Source organism: Lepus europaeus, chromosome 1 (genome assembly GCF_033115175.1).
Source record: "Lepus europaeus isolate LE1 chromosome 1, mLepTim1.pri, whole genome shotgun sequence".
NCBI lineage: Eukaryota > Metazoa > Chordata > Mammalia > Lagomorpha > Leporidae > Lepus > Lepus europaeus.
Genome location: NC_084827.1, coordinates 48,218,582 through 48,239,339, shown reverse-complemented (window position 1 = coordinate 48,239,339; position 20,758 = coordinate 48,218,582). Strand labels below are relative to the sequence as shown.

General features: G+C 48.9%; 1 protein-coding gene across 1 annotated transcript in view; it reads right to left on the bottom strand.

Moving 5' to 3' along the window:
- Positions 1–18,856, bottom strand: part of SLC26A4 (solute carrier family 26 member 4) — a 59,311-nt gene extending 40,455 nt beyond the window's left edge. The window contains exons 1-5 of the mRNA XM_062198917.1: positions 18,690–18,856; positions 16,163–16,302; positions 5,422–5,532; positions 2,750–2,931; positions 851–1,015 (exon numbers count right to left, since the gene is read on the bottom strand). Of these exons, the coding sequence (XP_062054901.1) occupies positions 851–1,015; positions 2,750–2,931; positions 5,422–5,532; positions 16,163–16,302; positions 18,690–18,856 (765 nt within the window). The remainder of the gene's footprint in view (positions 1–850; positions 1,016–2,749; positions 2,932–5,421; positions 5,533–16,162; positions 16,303–18,689) is intronic.
- Positions 18,857–20,758: the final 1,902 nt, after the last annotated feature.

Below are 20,758 nucleotides of genomic sequence, written 5' to 3'. Positions count from 1 at the left end.
CCCATATAGGTGCCAGGCCAGGGCTTTACCCGGCTGCGCCACAGTACCAGCCCCATTGTCTGTTTTTATGTAACAATACAACCAGGTAGATCCTATTGCACAAAGAAGGGAACTGAGGCACAGTACTTTGCTTACATGCTAGTAGCAGGAGAGTCCAAATTTAGATACTGGTGCATCCCGCTCTAAACCTGACCTTTTAGCCACCACCCTCTACAGAGTATCCAAGGTCACTCAGACTGTCAGACGCAAAGCGGAGACTAGAACTCAAGTCTATTGCACTGTCACACTGGTCTTTACTTCATTGTGCCACTTTGCTTACATTAACATTCTTAAGTGCAGTGATATTTGCAAAACCATTATGACCCATTAACGGCAATGATTTGCAAAATCTGCTATCTTCAATGTTCCAAGGGGCCAGTGTTGTGGTGGGTTAAGCTGTTGCCTGTGTTGCCTGCATCCCACGTGGGCGCCAGCTCTCCTGATCCAGCTCCCTGCTAATGCACTTGGGAAAACAGCGGCTCAAGCGCCTGGGTCCCTGACACCCACATAGGAAACCTGGAAAAAGCGACAGGCTCCTGGTTTCAGCCTAACCCATCCCCAGCTGTTGTGGCCATTTTGGGAGTGAACCAGAAGACAGAAGACCTCTCTTGTGCACTGTAACTCTGCCTTTCAAAAAAATAAATAAATAAAATGTTCCTAACTCTATGGCTTCAGTGTTTTCAATGGCTTCCAAAGGACACATGGAAGAATATAGGTTCCCCAGAGTCACAGTCAAGAGAGAAAAAACAGATTTTTTTTTTTTTTCTGGGATGAACAGTGACCCATCCCTGGAGCAAGAAGCGACACTTACATAGATGATGGAGAGCACTCCATTGTAGTTTTTGGTTGAAACATTGAGGACGATCTTCACCTGTGAGACCAGCACTTGGAAGGCAGCAGCTGTTGTGAATCCACCAACCAGAGGATCTGCCAAGTACCTCACAATGAATCCGATCTGCAGACCTCCAAATATCAACTAGGGAAAGAAGGAAGGAAGGCTCAACTGCTTGCCTAAGAAAAGAACCAACTCTCTGGAAATATAAACAGGTTCAGCTGAACACCAATTAAAACACTGGTACCCTGCCTATCACACAATACTTGGCAAAGGGGCTGGCACTTTGGCATAGTAGGCTAAGCCTCTGCCTGCAGTGCCAGCATCCCATATTGGTGCCATTTCTAGTCCTGGCTGCTCCACTTCCGATCCAGCTCCCTGCTAATGGCCTGGGAAGGCAGTGGAGGATGGTTCAAGTGCTTGGACCCTGGCACCTATGTGGGAGACCCACAGAAGAAGCTCCTGGCTCCTGGCTCCTGGCTTTGGATTGGCCCAGCTTGGGCCATTGCAGCCATTTGGGGAGTGAACCAGTGGATAGTAGACCTTTCTCTCTGTCTCTCCCTCTCTAACTCTGACTCTCAAATAAATATATAAAATCTTTTTTTAAAAAAAAAGCTGTCTTCCAATCAGCGGATGGAAGATCAATCTCTTCCTCCTTCTCTCCCTGTAGCTCTGCCTTTCTTTCTTTTTTTTTTTTTTTTTTGACAGGCAGAGTGGACAGTGAGAGAGAGAGACAGAGAGAAAGGTCTTCCTTTTGCCGTTGGTTCACCCTCCAATGGCTGCCGCGGTAGGCACGCTGCAGCTGGCGCACCGCGCTGATCCGATGGCAGGAGCCAGGTGCTTCTCCTGGTCTCCCATGGGGTGCAGGGCCCAAAGACTTGGGCCATCCTCCACTGCACTCCCTGGCCACAGCAGAGAGCTGGCCTGGAAGAGGGGCAACCGGGACAGGATCGGTGCCCCGACCGGGACTAGAGCCCGGTGTGCCGGTGCCGCAAGGCGGAGGATTAGCCTAGTGAGCCGCGGCGCCGGCCAGCTCTGCCTTTCAAATAAATAAATCTGAAAAAAAAAAAATACTTGGAGAAAACACACTTGATTTTCTTAATGCCCTGCCTCTCCCCTCCCCTCCACCACTCTAACATTGGAAAACCATGAATAATATAACCTTGAAGTGTTTCTATGTACGTATTCCAAAAAGCAAAACCGGGTAGCTTATTTCTGTGTCTTTCAGATCCTGTATGCCTACTTAGCATAATACTTTTTCTCCTTTATGGGTTCCAAAACACTTCTCTCACCCTCAAATGCATCACTCATGTCCTTCTGTGCCACTTTTCTGCCTCTGACTTTGATGACAAGTGAGCCTTACTAAGTTGAGTCTTGCCAACTATTTTAGCACCTAACCTAAAACAATGTAACTTAGGGCTGGTGTTGTAGCCTAGCTGATGAAGCAGCTGTCTGCAATGCCAGCATCCGCTATGAATGGTTCGGGTCCTGGCTGCTCCACTTCCAGTCCAGTTCTCTGCTGACACCCTGGGAAAGCAGTAGAAGATGGACCAAGTACTTGGGTCCCTGCACCCACGTGGGAGACCCAGAAGAAGCTCCTGGTTCCTGGCTTCGAATCAACCCAGCTCCAGCCATTGTGGCCATTTGTGGAGTGAATCAGTGGATGGAAGACCTCTCTCTCCCTCTGTATCTCTGTCTCTCCCTCTACCTGTCATTTGCCTTTCAAATAAATAAATCTTTTTTTAAAAAATGCAATTTAAAAAATAACTGTGGGGTCTAGGAAATTGCTTAGTTTTGCTTTTAGAGGAATCCTTAAGTCCACATGCCTTAAAGTTAATTATTGCAAATAAAAAGCTCACCAAGGGATCTGCCCATTACCTGGATGATTCCAACCAAAAGAGAGAGGGCGCTGGCGACCAACACACGTGCGGCATCTCTAGCGGCAGAGTCTACGACAGTGGTGTTTGCTGCGGTCCCATTAAGGGGTATGAGGAAGTGTTCGTCAGGGGCCATGTTCAGAACAACAGATCCCACCATTAAACTGACCACGGGGAAAGGTCCTGGGGGGAAAGTCTCCATCAATGAATCAATTATTAACCACACGTGTTTAGGCTCAGTGAGTCTACATAGGATCAGACAGCTGTGTGAAGTCATTACCTGTGACTAGGCAAATATCACTTGTCCACAAAACAAACTAAAAACTGGATGTCTTAAGGCATTCATGATCCACCTGTGGGCGTGAGAGACGTGTGGGCAGGTGATGGCTTCATCTGGGTGATCCTCACCTGCACAGAGGCTGGGGTGGGGGTGGGGAGCTCTCAGGAAGGCTTTCCCCGCAGAGGTAGCCTAGGCGTTGATTCTTTACTTGTTCCATATAGTTTTCATGCCAAATACTCTCATTCCTTTCCTAGAGTTCCCAACATCTTGATCTGAGTGCCTTCATCAATACCACAGGGCCCACATGACCAAAGGTGTGTTATAGGTTCTTTTTCTCTTGGCGAGACAGAGTATTTTTTTTTTTAATGTCAAATGGAAAATTGTATGTTTTTGAAGTACTCTTTTCTTCCAACAAGTGCTTCGATCACTACTGATATTTTCACCCATCATGATGATCCTATCCTTTGGTCAGGGATGGCTTTATCACGGGGAGGAATAAGTACCCAAACCCTGGGATCTAGAACATCTAAATGACACAGCATCAAAGAGAAAAATCGACTTCTATATTTTTCATGTAGTCAGGCATTTGACACTAATTAATGCACCAAGATAAGGAAGTTATTTAAAGCAATAACCTTGTCCTGACCTCCTCCTTCAGACAAGGCAATAAGCTAGCTACTGGGAAGCATACAGCTAAGCACAAGGATATGGGCTGGAATAGAGGCGATGGTTGTATTTGTTTCAAGACTCATTCAGGTAGACATGTCTAGCCAGCAGATGGATGGAGGAGCGAAATTATCTCTAGCATAAATGTCACAGTTACAAAATAGCATTAAAGCATTCATTAACAAGAACATTATAGCAAAAGAGAACTCACATTTTAGGAGTGGCAGGAAAATCTATTATGAGAAATACCAAGAAGGAAAGCCAAGCTTAGCTTCTAAGCTGTTTTGGCAACATTTTGCCAGTCTTCCAATATTAGTGACTTGAAACAAGTATGCTTCTTAATGAAATAATGAATATGTATTTGACAAGCCTAACTTGAGTGGCTAAATCCATCTAGGTTAAACCTTAGTTTCAAAGACCTTGTGACTTTTTTCACTTGTCACTTTATATTTTGGAAGATAACACTTTCTAAATATGAAATTAAATGTATCATATTTTAAAATTTTTTTAAAGATGTATTTGATTTATTTGAAAAAGTTATAAAGAGAGGTAGAGACAGAGAGAAGTTTTCCATCCGCTGGTTCACTCCCCAAATGGCCCCAACAGCCAGAGCTGAGCCGATCTGAAGCCAGGAGCCAAGAGCTTCTTCCAGATGGATGCAGGGGCCCAAGCATTTGGACCATCTTCCGCTGCTTTCCCAGGCACATCAGCAGGCAGCTGGCTGGGAAGTAGAGCAGCAGAGATTCGAACTGCTGCCCATATGGGATGCCGGCCTTCAGGCCAGGGCTTTAACCCATTGTGTCACATCACTCACCCCATTTTTAAAAATGAAAACATGGGGCCAACACTGTGGCGCAGCAGGTTAAGCCACTGTCTGTAGCACCGGAATCCCAGATGGGTGCCAGTTCAAGTCCCAGCTGCTCCACCTCCAATCCAGCTCCCTGCTAGTGCAACTGGGAAAACAGCAGAAGATGCCCCAAGTCTTTGGGCCCCTGCACCTACGTGGGAGACCCAAAAGAAGCTCCTGGCTCCTAGCTTTGGCCTGGCCCAGCTCTGGCTGTTTCGACCATTTGGGGAATGAACCAGCAGATAGAAGATCAAGCTCTCTTTCCCTCTCTCCCTCTGTGATTCTGACTTTCAAATAAATAGATAACTCTTAAAAATTAAAACATGCTAAAATTGATGTGTTTTAGTCCTTAAATTTTTTCCTCTTCATCAAAAAGAGTCATATATAAAATTAACATCATCGAATAAGAAAAACAGGCGGCTGGCGCAGTGGCTTAACAGGATAATCCTCCACCTTGTAGCGCCGGCACACCGGGTTCTAGTCCCGGTTGGGGCACCGGATTCTATCCCAATTGCCCCTCTTCCAGGCCAGCTCTCTGCTATGGCCCGGGAAGGCAGTGGAGGATGGCCCAAGTCCTTGGGCCCTGCACCCGCATGGGAGACCAGGAGAAGCACCTGGCTCCTGCCTTCGGATCAGCAAGATGCGCTGGCTGCAGCGGCCATTGGAGGGTGAACCAACGGCAAAAAGGAAGACCTTTCTCTCTGTCTCTCTCTCTCTCTCACTATCCACTCTGCCTGTCAAAAAAAAAAAAAAAAGAAAGAAAAACAGGCACACACTGAAGTCCTATTTCTCTGGGGGACATCAACAAGATCAGGATGTACAAAGCACACAGTACATGCCGATATGAACAAATATAATCAGAAAACATGCTTATAATTACCAACTGAGATGTGTCTTGACGTTCCAAAAATAAAGTATGTCAGGATTGGGAAAAAAGCAGAGTAAAGACCATATCCAAGAGGAACTGCAGCGAGGAGCGCGTACGCCATTCCTGAAACAAGCAAAATGTTAGCTTCTCCGACTGGTGTGCACCCTAGATGTCCTCCACACATCAGCCTGTCCTGTGTGGCCTCCTCATTGTGCAGACTGTGGCTATGCTGTGATGCAGACCCTTGATCCAAGTCAGCTGGGGAATGATGGGATTTGCATGCCTCACCTGCTTACACGGACTGAACCCTTCAGCAATCCAGCCAGCCACTGATTTTATCAGTGGGAAAAAAAAAAAAAAAAAAAAAAAACCACGAACACAAGTCAGATGTTGATTAGAAATTTGGTTAAGTTAGGGGCTGGTGTTGTGGCACAGCAGGTTAAGCCACCAACATATTTTTAATTTATTAATTAATTTATTTATTTGAGAGGCAAAGTTACAGACGGGGGAGGGGGGGAGATCTTCCATCCACTGGTTCACTCCCCAAATGGCCATAGTGGCTGGAGCTGTGCCAATCCAAAGCCAGGAGCCAGGAGCTTCTTCCAGGTCTCCCACGTAGGTACAGAGGCCCAAGCACTTGGGCCATCTTCTACTGCTTTCCCAGGCCATAGCAGGGAGCTGGATTGGAAGTGGAGCAGCCAGGACTAGAACCAGCACCTACATGGGATGCTGGTGCCACGTAGTAGGCAAAAGCTTAGCCTACTATGCCACAGTGCAGGCCCCAAGCTACCAACATCTCCTATCAGAGCGCAGGTTAGAGTCCCAGCTGCTCCACTTTCATTCCTGCTCCCTGCTAATGCATCTGGGAAACAGCAGAGGATGGCCCAAATCCTCGGCTGTGGGAGACTCCCATAGAGCTCCCTGGCTCCTGGGTTCAGCCTGGCCCAGCCTTGGTGACTCTGGTCACTTGGAGAGTGAACCAGGAATGATTTCTCTCTTTCTGTCACTCTGCTTTTCAAATAAATAAATTTCAAGGGGGAAAAAAAGACAGACAGACACTTGGTCAGTTCAGTGCAAGGCCCAGGCAGGTTCCACACACCCAGTGTTGCTGTGTTCTCAGGGAGAGTCACTGTTGCACTGCCCTCTGTCCTTCCTGGTTAGGGAAGGGAAGTTAGGTCCAAAGAAAGAAGAACACGGCAACCACACCAGGCGACAGGCCAGACCACCCTACGCCCTGGTGAAGGAGGCCAACCCTCCACGGGGCTTTGCCAGCAGCCCCTGGGCCCTGCAGCAGAGGGCTAGGGAGAAGTCAGCACCTCAGAGCACAACCAGGTTACAGCAGGATAATGACGCACTTTCCCCTGCTCCAACACGCTCGCTTACCAAGACAGCACCTCTCAATCCATATTATCTCCCCACATTTCACCCGCCGCCAGATAAAACAAGCCCTTTACCGCCTCCGTCACTACGTCATCTTACGTCACTATGTCGCCATATGTCACTACGCCATATTTGTCACTATGACGTCATACGTCACAACGTCATAGCTCACTGCGTCCTCACTAGGTCATGCGTCGCTAAGTCTCACTACTCCAGGATTGTGTTTACAATAGCTTTTCCCAAAGCAGTAACAGCCTAATGGCATGGCCTACAGGCCTTCAGAATCATCTACTGAATGGATATCCCCAATCAAGGAAGTGGTTAACTAACTTACCCTTCATATATTGTAATTCTTTTCTTTTTTTAAGATTTTATTTATTTATTTATTTGAGAGGCTGAGCTGGACTGATCTGAAGCCAGGAGCTTCTTCCAGGTCTCCCACATGGGTGCAGGGCTTTCTCAGGCCATAGCAGAGAGTTGGCTAAGAAGAGGAGCAGCCGGAACATGAACGGCACTCATGTGGGGTGCCGGCACTGCAGGGGGAGGCTTAGCCCACTACGCCACAGTGTTGGCCCCCATATATTGTAATTCTACAAAGTGAAACTGATTTGATGTAAAAGTACATCTACTACCATGGACAGGTGTAGAGTAAAAGGGAAAAAAAGAAAAAAAAATCAGAATTCAAAGCTGGAAGGGTTGCATGCTCCTCACTTTTGTCAAAGGAGTCATGTGTGTTGCCTGCATTAAAACATCTTGGAAGATGTTTAATGTAATATGAAGTGATTTAGATATAGAAAAAGGTAATGCATAATTTAATACACTCCCATGCGTCCAGCATCCAAAGAAATAAATTAATCACCAATACAGCTGAAACTCTTGGCATAATCTTCCTCACTCACATCCACTTTCCTCCTTCCAGGCTCAGAAGCCCATCACTGTGCTGATCTGGTGTTTGTTATCACCAGACATTGCATTAGACTTTCATACAGAAGGGCATTTGTGTGTCTATGAGAGTATTTGCCAAAATGTTAATTAGTTACCTATATGGTAGGATTAGAGACTTCTAGTTTGTGGAGGAGGTACTTTTCTCACACTTCTTGTAGCTGTTCTCTAATTTTCTACAAGGACCATTCATTCATTTGATAAGGACTTGCAGTGGTTAGTAGTCCTGAGAACACGGACTAGAATAGAAATACGGGCCCAGCATTGTGGCCCAGTGAGCCAGGCTGCCACCTGCAACCTCGGCATTCCCTAGCAGAGTGCTGGTTTGAGTTCAGACTGGTCTGCATCCCATCCAACTCCCTGCTAATGCACCTGGGAAGGCAGCAGAAGATGGCCCAAGTCCTTGGGCACCTGCCCTGTGCATGGGAGACCCGGATGAAGTTCCAGGCTCCTGGCTTTGGCCTGGAGCAGCCTCTGCTTGAGGCCATTTGGGAAGTGAACCAGCAGATGGAAGAATCTCTGTCCTTTTCTTTCTCTGTCTCTCCTTCTCTCTGTGTCACTCTGTCATCCAAATAAATCTTTTTTTAAAAAATAGAAATTTTTTTAAAGGAGTGAAAATACACCCTATGTTTTTCTTATGGACATTTTTCAAGTCTTTCTCAACTTCTGTTTTTCTAAGCTGTGTTCTGCAGGTTTTTGTTTGTCTGTTTTTTAATATGCCCAGAAAGGGGCTGGCGCTGTGGCGCAGTGGGTTAAAGCCCTGGCTTGAGGCACTGCCATTCCATATGGGGGCCAGTTCTAGTCCCAGCTGCTCCTCTTTCGATCCAGCTCTCTGCTATGGCCTGGGAAAGCAGTAGAAGATGGCCCAAGTCCCTGGGCCCCTGCACCCACATGGGAGACCAGAAAGAAGCTCCTGGCCCCTGGTTTTGGATCAGCTCAGCTCTGCCCATCGCGGTCATTTGGGAATGTACCAGCGGAATGGAAGACACCTCTCTCTGGCTCTACTTCTCTCTGTAACTCTTTCAAATAAATAAAATAATTCTTTAAAAATATATAATATGCCCCGAAAATAGGAACCTTTTCAGTCTTCATACTACTTAGGGACACTCTGCTACTCAAAAATTTGGTGATCCCCTTTATTTTAAAGGAACAATGGTGCAACAATTTTGAAATTATACCATCTGAAAAGAAACCTGAAGCACTGATTGCCATTCTGGAATGTTGGGCCCCGTGATGTATAGGACAGTGGCATATACCGAGAAAGCAGGTGCTAACCGACATTTAAAGGCAAAGCTTCTTCTCTCTGCCTCTCTCTCTCTCACTGTCTAACTCTGCCTGTCAAAAAAAAAAAAAAAAAAAGTCAAAGCCAAGCAGGAAGGACCCTTGTCAGGTGTGCACTCTGAAGCCACCTTCATGTTGGACTTGCTAACCTCTAAAGCCATGAGAAATAAATCTCTGTTGTTTATTTTTAAAAAAGGAAATAAATAAGGGTCAGTGCTCTGGTGTAGCAGGTAAAGCTGCCCCCTGTGGTACCAGCATCCCCATATGAGCACCAGTTCGAGTCCTGGCTGCTCCACTTCTGATCCAGCTCCCTGCTAATGTACTTAGGAAAACAGAGGAAGATGGCCCAAGTGCTTGGGCCCCTGCATCCATGTCAAAGAAGCTCCTGGCTTCGGATAGGCCCAGCCCTGGCCATTGCAGCCATTTGGACAGTAAACCAGCAGATGGAAGAGACCTCTCTCTCTCTCGATCTGATTTTCAAATAAATATTTTAAAAAATTAAATAAGTAAATGTCAAAGGTAGAAAGTGGCTAGCAGGACCCCCACAGCTATGAAGACAGCACTAGAAGAATTTTTTTTCTACAACAAATATCAAGAAGATTCCATAATGCTTAGCAACTCCCTAGCTCCTCGGGAACCCTCTGTCGTCTCGCCATCCCTGGAAATAGCACTACCACAGCCACGAACTCCATTATGAGCCTCTGTCTGCTCCGGGCTCACCTGCTCCAGGATCCACACTGCAACACTGCTCTGTCCTCAGAAGGCTTCTAATCCATTACCGGATAACACTTTTACCCTTGACCCTCGCGCTTTGACTTCCACCCTTGGCAGCACAAGCTCTTTGGAATTTCGCCAAGAATCAGCTCTCTTACTTCACCTTCTCTCTTTCTATTCATCAGCTGGCAAAACCTCAATCTGGCTAACTCTCTCTAACAACCGCTTTTTTCCATGAGAGTCTCTGTCTAGCTGAATACACTGGACCCAAGGCACTTTGCAGGGGCTACTTGGTATCACGGCACAGCCATGTGCCCGAGTCCCAGTAGGCACTCTGTGCTGCCCTGCCTGGCGGCGCAGTTACACCTGCTCAGGAAGTGTGCTCTTCCTCCTTCAGAGACAACTACTCCCACTTCCCCTGCTTTCCTCCAACTGCCCCTCCCCCTCCCCCAGCAGCCTCCAAGTTAAGAGACATGTCTTACACCTCACTAAAAATAGGAAGCGCAAGAGATGCTCCTCAGTTGCTTTTCATCCCGCCTGCGCCTTTGGGCTGTCTCTCTTCCTCTAAAAGTGGAGGAAATCTCCCTCTTGCCTTCTGGGAGTTCTCCTCCCACCTCTGTCCGGGACTCCACACACACACACACACACACACAGCCACCAAGTCCCTGTTCACTGATTTGCTTCTGGTGCTTTCTCCCTCCCTATCTCTTGGAGTGTAGCGTTTTCTTTCCACCAGGTCATTCTTAGCCTTCGCCAACATGTTCTAGAGTCTCTGGTGTTGACAGAAACACATCCTGGCTGGCTTAATAGGCTAATCCTCCGCCTTGCGGCACCGGCACACCCGGTTCCAGTCCCGGTTGGGGCGCCGGATTCTATCCCGGTTGCCCCTCTTCCAGGCCAGCTCTCTGCTATGGCCTGGGAAGGCAGTGGAGGATGGCCCAAGTGCTTGGGCCCTGCACCCGCATGGGAGACCAGGAGAAGCACCTGGCTCCTGGCTTCGGATCAGCACGATGCACCAGCCGCAGCGGCCACTGGAGGGTGAACCAACGGCAAAAAGGAAGACCTTTCTCTCTGTCTCTCTCTCACTATCCACTCTGTCTGTCAAAAAAAAAAAAAAAAAAGAAACACATCCTGCCTTCACTCCCTCTAACTCACAGCAGAACTCAGGAGCAATCTGTACCCTTCATCATTCTCTGCCCCAGGGGCCCTCTATCCTTTGTTTTAAAACTAAACAAAAGGCCTCTCTTGGTTTCTGATCCCACATTGCTCTGATTTTTTTCCCCTGCCAGCTTTCTTTTCTTTTCGAACTTCCTCTCTCTTCCCTTTGGCTCTGCCTTTCCTTCCTAAGTAACCCCAGGCACCTCTGCTGCTTTACCCAATCGCCTGCCTGCAAAGTGGTATTTTCCCATCTAGCCCAGACCTCCCCTCTGATCCTGACCTTTGCGGGATCTCCCTTCTCCCTCCCTATTTGGTATCTGTACCCCAGATACCAAATGTCTCCCAGGCATCGCCACAAGGAAACTCTCCCAAGGCGGCTTCTTGCCCACACGGGCTGCATTTTGGTAAATGACACAAGCATCTATCTACTCAGGTGCTAGAGGCACCTCATAGCCCTCTGTGATTTCCATCCATCCTTTTTTTTTTTTTTTTTTTTTTGACAGGCAGAATTAGTGAGAGAGAGAGACAGAGAGAAAGGTCTTCCTTTTTCCGTTGGTTCACCCCCCAAGTTGCCGCGCACCGATCCAAAGCCAGCAGCCAGGTGCTTCCTTCTGGTCTCGCACGCGGGTGCAGGGCCCAAGCACCTGGGCCATCCTCCACTGCCTTCCCGGGCCACAGCAGAGAGCTGGACTGGAAGAGGAGCAACCGGGACAGAACCTTGGCGCCTGCTGATTTCCATCCATTCTTATGCGCATACTTCAGGCCTTTAGCTCTCTTCCTATCCTGCCTGATCCAGTTCAAGCTGACACAGCCATCCCCGGGCAGAGTTTAGGGTGAGGCAAGTCAGGTGCCCAGGGCACAACATTTAAAGAGGCTCCTTAACAGTGAGCACTCCCTTGCCTCATCCTAACCCCAACCGAATCTGACCTTGTCTCGTCCCACCTCGCCCTCTGTCCACTGTGCTCCACCCACACCAGCATTCTTCCTGTGCCTCCCTCGAAAATACTAGGGTCAATCTCTTCCCCAAGACTTTTGCACCTTTGCCTGGGACACTTTTCTTTCTGCTCATCATGTGACTGTCTCCTCCTTATCCTCTGGTCTATGACCAAGTTCCACCTCTTTAATAAAGCCTTTCTTGATCCTAATATCTAAACTAGACCTCCCTGTCCCAATCAATCCCAACAGTGACAGATTAAATTCACCATAGAAAATATCACACCATCTACTCATGACTTTTTTTTTTTTTAATTGAAAGGCAGAGTTAGAGAGAGCGAGAAGAAAGAGAGAAGTTTCTATCTACTGGTTTACTCCCCAAATGGCCACAATGGCCCTGGGCAGGCCAAGCCAAAGCCAGGAGCCAGGAGCTTCCTCCAGGTCTCCCACATAGGTACAGGGGCCCAAGCATTTGGGCTGTCCTCTGCTGCTTTCCCAGGTGCATTAGCAGGGAGCTATATCAGAATTGGAGCAGCCAGGACTTGAAATGGTGCCCACATGGGATGCAGGCATTGCAGGCAATGGATCAACCCACTGTGCTAGTACAATGGCCCCCATCATATAATCATTTTTTTCCACTTAACTGTTTAGTTAATCCCCATCACTACCACTCAAATTACCTCTTTATGATCAGTATCTATGCCTGTTAACCACAGAATCTCCATGGCTTAATACCTGGCACATAGAATTAGTCCAGAAATATTTCTTAAATGACTGAATGAATGCTAAATAAATGTATGGGTACAACAGATTAGTCTCCCCAAAATTCACCTTATAAAGATAACTGGCCAAAGCCCTTGGCATGGTGTCTGATCCCTATCAAATGACACTAATACTTAGAAGATACTTGTCTGTGAAAACTGGGGAGACAGCGCTTGAAATACCATTTTTCATATAAAATGGGATGATTCATTATCAGGAATGCCAATCAGTCTTCTTCATTAACTGTTTATGGCGCAGGTGGCATTGTGACTCAGTGGGTTAAGCCGCCACCTGCCACATTGGCATCCCCTATCAGAATACCGATTCCATTCCTGGCTGCTCTGCTTCTCCTCTGGCTTTCCCCTGATACATTTGGGAAGGCGGTGGAAGATGGCCCATGTGCTTGGGCCCCTGACACTCTTGTGAGAGACCTGGATGGAGTTCCAGGCTCCTGGATTCAGACTGGCCCAGTGCTGGCTGATGAAACCTTTTGGGTTGTGAGCCAGCAAATGGAAGATATTCTCTCTCTCTCTCTCTCTCTCTCTCTCTCTCTCTCTCTCTTCCTCCTCCCTCCCTCCTTCCCTTCTCTCTCTGTGTCTCTCCTCTCCCTCTCTGTCAATCTGCCTTTCAAATAAATAAATTTTTTTTAAAAAAAGCTATTTATTGGGAGCCAGCACTGTGGCATAGTGGGTTAAAGCCCCAGCCTGCAGTGCCGGCATCCCATATGGATGCTGGTTTGAGTCCCGGCTGCTCCACTTCTGATCCAGCGCCCTGCTAATGTGCCTGAGAAGGCAGCATAGGATGGCCCAAGTCCTCGGGCTCCCGCAACCATGTGGGAGACCCAGAGGAAGCTCCTTGCTCCTGGCTTCAGATCAGCTCAGCTCAAGCATTGTGGCCATTTGGGGAGTGAACCAGAGGATGGAAGACCTCTCTCTCTACCTCTGCCTCTCTGTAACTCTTTCAAACAAAAATAAATAAATCTTTTTTTTTTTAAAGCTATTTATGGAACATTCTCTTACGTGCCAGTCTTTGTGCTAGACACTTTCCAAACATAAATCAGACTTGGCTCCTGTCCCCCAGGACTCACAGGGTATTGCCACGGCCAGTGGAGCTCACTGTGTACAGCCCTTGGCATCGTTTAACCTACAAACTGCAGAGTCCCGTACTACTCCCTCTCCCACCTGCTGGTGGGACTGAGAACGTGCCCATGCAGGCTGAGGACCCACACTGGGCCCACAGGACACCCTTCTCTGAAGCAATCTACCTGGTCTTCTCTGAGTAATCTTGACATTCCACCGCCAAATTTTGACTCACAGTATTGCTTAACATTGACTGCCAGCTTCTGAAATCGTCTATATTTAAGGCATCTTTCTACACATAGCCTCACCCCACCCTACTTCTCATCACTAGGCAAACTCAGACGTCTTCAGGAAACTGAGACTGGACAACTCAACTTCCAGGAAGCCATTCTCCATCCCCGCATTGGCACTCCCATAGCAGGCAACATCACCCCGCCACAGCCCTTCTCTGTGGGACCACAAGTTCCTTGACAGCAAATGGTGCCATTGACTCACAGGATACCTACCACCAGGCACATATTAGGTGCTCCATAAAATTGCAATAGGACAATGAGATTTCTGTTGTTGTGTTTCAGTGGTTTTGGGGAATTGGACAGGGCAATGAGACAGAGGAAATATGGTCTAAGTCCAATTTGGGGGGAAAATATAACCCCTTCTGTTGGGACATTTCTCCAAAAGATTGAAATAAGAGGATGAATAAGGGGTTAGGAAGTGGGGGTGAGGTTACTCATGTGCAGGCCAGGCTAAGATACTTTATTCATGTTCCTATAAGCTAGTTTCACACTGTGGATCAAGATCCAAGTGCGGGGCCGGGGGGAGGCCCAAAGTTGTGGCATAGTTACCACCTGCAGTGCTGGCATCCCATATGGGTGCTGGTTAGTGTCCTAGCTTCTTGACTTCCAAGTTAGTTCCTGCTAACGGCCTGGAAAAGGCAGCAGAAGATGGTCCAAGTGCTTGAGCCCCTGCTACCCACATGGGAGAGCTGGAAGCAGCTCCTGGCTTCTGGCTTTGACCTGGCCCAGCCCTGGCCCAGCCCTGGCTGTTGCAACCATCTGGGGAGTGAACCAGAGGGAAGATATCTCTGTCTCTCCCTCTCTGTGTAGCTCTTTCGGATAAATAAATAAATCTTTTTTAAAAAATCCATAGGCTACAATCATCATTTTTCAAAAAAATAAGCATCATATATAAGAGCAGCAGTTCAGCTCCTGGCTACTCCATTTCCAATCCATCTTCCTGCTGTTGTGCCTGGAAAAGCAGCAGAAGATGTCCAAGAAGATGGTTGGGCCATTATCATCCATGTAGCAGACCAGAGCGGAATTCTGGGCTCCTGGCTTCAGCCTGAACCAGCCCCAGCCTTTGAGGCCATTTGAGGAGTGAAGAATAGATAGAAGATCTCTCTCCTCTCTCACTCTCTCTCTCTCACTCTGCCTGTCAAATAAATAAGTCTTTTTAAGAAATAAGCAGAATAGGGCTGGCGCCGTGGCTCAATAGGCTAATCCTCCGCCTGTGGCGCCAGCACACCGGGTTCTAGTCCCGGTCGGGGCGCCGGATTCTGTCCCGGTTGCCCCTCTTCCAGTCCAGTTATCTGCTGTGGTCCAGGAGTGCAGTGGAGGATGGCCCAAGTCCTTGGGCCCTGCACCAGCATGGGAGACCAGGAGAAGCACCTGTCTCCTGGCTTCGGATCAGCACGGTGTGCCGGCCTTAGCAGCCATTGGAGGGTGAACCAATGGTAAAAGGAAGACCTTTCTCTCTGTCTCTCTCTCTCACTGTCCACTCTGCCTGTCAAAAAAAAAAAAAGAAAGAAAGAAGCAGAATAGAGTAGAACGGAATAGAAAACATCTGTGAGCATCACTTATAGTGAAGATAAATATTATTTCACAAAACATGAGTGATGTGTATGTGTGTGTAAATCATGATGTAAAACTTATTTCTTTCCTCTTTCTATATTTATTCATTTATTTGAAGGCATGGTCACAGATAAGGAGAGACAGAGAGAGACCTTCCATCTGCTTGTTCACTCCCCATATGCCCACAATGGCCGGGAATGAGGCTTGCAGAAGCCAGGAGCTTCATTCAGGTGAATCCCTTGAAGGGGAAGGGGCCCCAGGTACTTGGCCATCCTCTGCTACTTTCCTCAACACATTAGCAGGGAGCTTGCCCTGGAAGTGCAGCAGCGGAGATGCTGGCATTGCAGGCAGTGGTTTAACCCACTGAGCCACAATGCCGGCTCCAACGCCTATTTCTTACTGTGAGTTGCGGTCAACACTAGATGGGAAGCCACTTCTTAGCCTCTCAACCGGAGCAGTGCAGCTAGAGAGCCCACAGAGTGTTCAGGAAGAGAACTCAGGGCAAGACGAGAGGGGAGCCCAGTCCCTCCACAACGGGGCTCGCAAGAAGACATGAAGGCCTTGAGGGCTGAGTCAGTGTTCAGAACAGACCAGGGAGGGAGGGAGGAGCTGCTGCTGGAGACCACAGCTCTCAGGCTCTCGGCAGCCAGTCCTTACCTTGCAGTGTGCCCACCAGCCCAGTACTGACGCCGGAAATGATGTCACTAAGCAGCCATTCCTTTACTCGGTATTTGGGGAGCCACTCGAGGATGGGCAGGAGAGCCTTCAGCACACCAAAGGCTTTCTTTCTTGAACAGCTGTCAAAAAAGCAAGAAAACCAGGCTTCCAGTTCAATCTTGATCATAGCCAACTGCAGATCCCGAAAGTTCCGAACTGAAGTCTGCTGAGGTTCATTTAGAGAACAAGTAAGAATCTCACGGAAATAGAAACACTGATGTGCTTACTATGCTTTTGCCAAGAATTGTATCTATCCTATTAAATGCACTCACTGTACTAGAAAACACAGGATTAACTGTCCCCTCCCTCCCCGCTGCTCTCACCTTTTTAATCCCCTGAGAAATTATCCTGACACAAGAGCCCCTTTTCTGGTCCAGCCAGAGGCTGATCAATGCAGAGGCTCTACATGGAGATTAATTTCAGACTTCTAACTCTAACCCAAGCGCCTTCTTCTTTTCTTAAAAAAAAAAAAAAAAAAAAAAAAAACAACATCAACAACAAAAACACTCTGTATATGTTGGCAATACAAGCTTGGAGCCAGTATTTTACAAACATCTGAATACGATGAATATATACCATGCTACTAATGTTTAAATTCAACAACCGAGGCTGGCGCTGTGGCATAGCGGGTAAAGCTGCCGCTTGCAGTGCCAGCATCCCACACGGGCGCCAGTTTGAGACCTGGCTGTTCCACTTCCAATCCAACTCTGCTATAGCCTGGGAAAGCAGTAGAAAATGGCTCAATTCCTTGGGTCCCTGCACCGGCACGGAAGACCTGGAAGAGGCTCTTGGCTCCTAGTTTTGGATCAGTGCAGCTCTGGCCAGTGCGACCAACTGGGGAGTGAACCAGCGGATGGAAAACCTCTCTGCCTCTCCTTCTCTCTCTGGGTAACTCTGACTTTCAAATAAATAAAATAAATCTTTAAAAATAAATAAATTCAACAACCCACAGATATAAGAAAAAATCAACAATAGGCAGATATTATCCAGCTCCTGATCCCAATAAATTGTCCTTGAAAGTTATGGTACTGATAAAATGATGACAAATTTTAATGATGATTCCATTTTTGATATTAAGGAATTTTTTAGGTGGATAACAGATTGTGGTCACCATTTTTCCAGAATTCCTTAGAGATAACAGTGGGATCTTCTTTCCCATGTGTTCCACGCCCATGAAGTCAACCAACTGAAGGTTGAAAATATTCAGAAAAACATCTCCCCTGCACTGAGCATGCGCAGGTTTTTCCTTGTCAGGATCCCCTAAACAATACCGCTTAACAACTGTTTACAGATCATTTGCATTGTATTAGGAGGTAAAGGTCATCTATAAAGTACGTGGGAGGATATGTGTAGGTTACAAGCAAATATTGCTCCATTTTGGATTTTGGTGTCGCTAGGGGACCCGGCACCAATTCCGCTCTGAGAGTGGATGTGGCATCAATGCACAGACCAGACAGAAACACCACGTGGAATTCCCACCTAGGTAATTCTGGAGGGGCAAGTGGGTGGGGAGATGAAGTCAGATCAGGCTGGTGGGATCCTGTCACTTCCATGTGTACTTTTGTTAACAATGTTCCATAATAAAGGGATTTCACAAACAAACTACAGGGGCCAGAACTGTGGCATAGCGGGCTAAACCTCTGCCTCCCTCCCCTACTCAACCTCATATGGGTGCTGGTTCCTGTCCCGGCTGCTACTCTGCTATGGTCTGGGAAAGCAGTAGAAGATGGCCAAAGTCCTTGGGCCCCTGCACCCCCCGTGGGAGACCCAGAAGAAGCTCCTGGCTCCTGGCTTCAGATCGGCACAGCTCCGGCCACTGGGGCCATTTGGGAAATGAATCAGTGGATGGGAGACCTTTGTCTCTCTCTCTTTCTCTTTCAAATAAATAGATTTAAAAAAAAAAAAAACCAAAACACTACATCTGGCAATTGGGTGACTGTTCCTTATGACAGTGACTTCTAGTGCTGGGTGGCACATTTGGGTTTGGCACGTGGTGGCTCTCCTAGTGGTCCTACTGCCTCCTGGGTGAGGTGCGATACAGGCGCTCCTGTATCCTGGCTTCCATCCTGGTGTCTATCAGCGTGGCCTCCAGGCTACATCAGCTTGAAGGCTTAAAAGACTCCTGGCCAGGTGATGGATTTGTCCCTCATCTCTCAATGGGGCCCCTTTCTCCCCTCGGCCCCGGCCTCAGCCAGGCCTTCCCAAGAAGCCGATAGGGACCCTCTACATCCCACACTACCCTCCATGGCTCCTCAAAATGGAAAAGAGGGAAATATGGGGTTCTGGGGACCCATCCTCCCCCCAAAGGTGTATTTCCCAGGCCACGTTGGAGCAACGGGCCCGGGAGCGAAGCAGCCACCTTGGGACCGGGAAGGGTGGCATTGCGGACTGGAGACCCCGAGCCTCGCCTCGCAGAAAAGCTGCGGGCGTCCTGGCGCTCCCGGCCCCGCGCCCGGACGCCGGCTACCTGCAGCTCTTGGCTAGACTCTCGCGCAGAGTCTTGCGCTCCTGCAGGCGCCGCTCGTGCTTCTGCTGGAAGGCGAGTTCACTGTAGACCGGGCGCGACACCACGTAGCTGCAGTTGTACTCGGGAAGCTGCGGCGGCGGCTCCGACCTGTCGCCCGGCGCGGCCATGACCTGCAAATCCCAGGAAGATTTTAAGGAGTTGCGGCGAGCGAGGTCAATCCGAGGTGGAGTGAGAGGGGCAGAGAGCGAGTAGCGGCTGCAGCCGACCGGCGCGAGCCTGGGGCGCGCCCTGCGGGCTCGGGCGCTCGCGACGCCGCGTCCAACGGCGCGCACAGCCAGCCGACTGCGGGGCGCCTGGGGTTCTTCGGGTCCCGTGGGCTGCACCCGCAACCCGGGTCTCCACCGCTCGGATGGGAGTGCGCCTCCGCTCTGGGAGCTTCCGGAGCAAGACTCAGGACCCTCGGCCTGCAGCCAGGGCGCTGTCCGCGTCCTGAAATCGCCCCAAACGCGGGCTGGGGAGGTGGCCCTGGGCGTATGCCGGGAGGGGAGAGGAACGCGGGGAGCGTCCCTGCCTCCAGGCGCGCGGCCTGAGCGCAGCTCCAGGCATGCACCCGGGAGAGGCACTGATGCTGGGGTCGGGCGTGGGACCCTCAGGGGGTGCTCCCTGGGTCCCGGACTGCCTTCGCGGAGGGCAAATTCCGGGGGCGAGCCACAACTCTCCTGGGCCAGGACTCTGGGCAGGTGGAGCAGCTCTCCTCCTGCGTCCCCAAATTCCTCTTAGCGCTCACAGTCCCCTGCCTACCCTCCATCCCCGAGATCGCCGCCTGCCCTGGAGACCCGCCAGGACGGGGCGGACCTGGCTGCACCTCGGCAGCGAACTCACCTGCGTGCGCTCGCGCCTCGCCTGGAATGACCCAAGACCGCCGCCTCGCTGTCTTTATAGCGCTCGCAAAAGGCACTGAGACGTTTATTTATAGAGCAACAGACACTTTGGTCCCCAGGAGGGTCACACAGACGTTGGTCTTTCCCCTGCCGATCCTACCCGGAAAGATCCTGCCCCTCCCCGCCCTGTCCCTCGCCCCAGCCGGGAAGGATAAGGATCTTGCTGGCTGTGTCTCAGGGGCCACTGGGCCACTCACTCACTCCCCCGACCGCTACAGCGGGCTGCAAGGTCAAGGGCGGACTAGCCCTGTGTGGTTCCTTAGCAGCGAAGGGCTGACCTGGACTCCCAGGCAGTGTGAATCCAGGAGCTGCACAAGCTGACGCACAGGTGCGCTCCTACCAAACTGGGAGGACAGGGGCTGGGGCCAGTTTTGTAGAACAATAAAGCTTTGCATTTCTAGAAAGCATCCCCGCCACCGCCCAAATATCCACTGAAAAGAACTTGTTCTTTGCAAAGCGTTTTGATTTCTGACTCTCATACACCAATGTGTTTGCCGATATGACTTGATAGGTTAATGCATGTCTCATTGTGCAATAATCAAATTGGAATCATTAACATATCCATCACCTCAAACGTTTATCATTTCTTTGTGGTGAGAACATCAAAAATCCTCTCCTGGCTATTCTGAAATATACAATAGATCATTGTTAACTAGAGTCAGGCTACCGTGCAACAGAACACCAGGACCTGCTCCTTCTAATTGTAGCATTGTATCTACCGCCTAACTTCTTATTTCCCCTTGAGTCTTTGAGGGGTACCTAGTGAATGAGTGATGGTCATGGAGACTTGCTAATTCACTCATAGATTTTAAAAATCCATTGCTGTTTGTGTGTGTGACTGTGATATTTCACAATCAAAAACAAGTATTCAGCTGGCCCCTTTTTTTACATGACTGATTCTTTTGTTCTTTCTTTCTACTCATTCACCTGGTCAATGATGGAGGGAATATAGTGGACCAGACAGAAATCAAGACTAACAGACACTTGTCTTCTGTTGTGATGAATCTTGCCAATAAACTGGAACATTCCCACCTGGTTATCAGTTAATACAGAAGATGCTCCAGAATACCAACTTGCTGGACATCAACCTTCAGTTATCCACCCACATGGAAAACACAGACTGTGCTC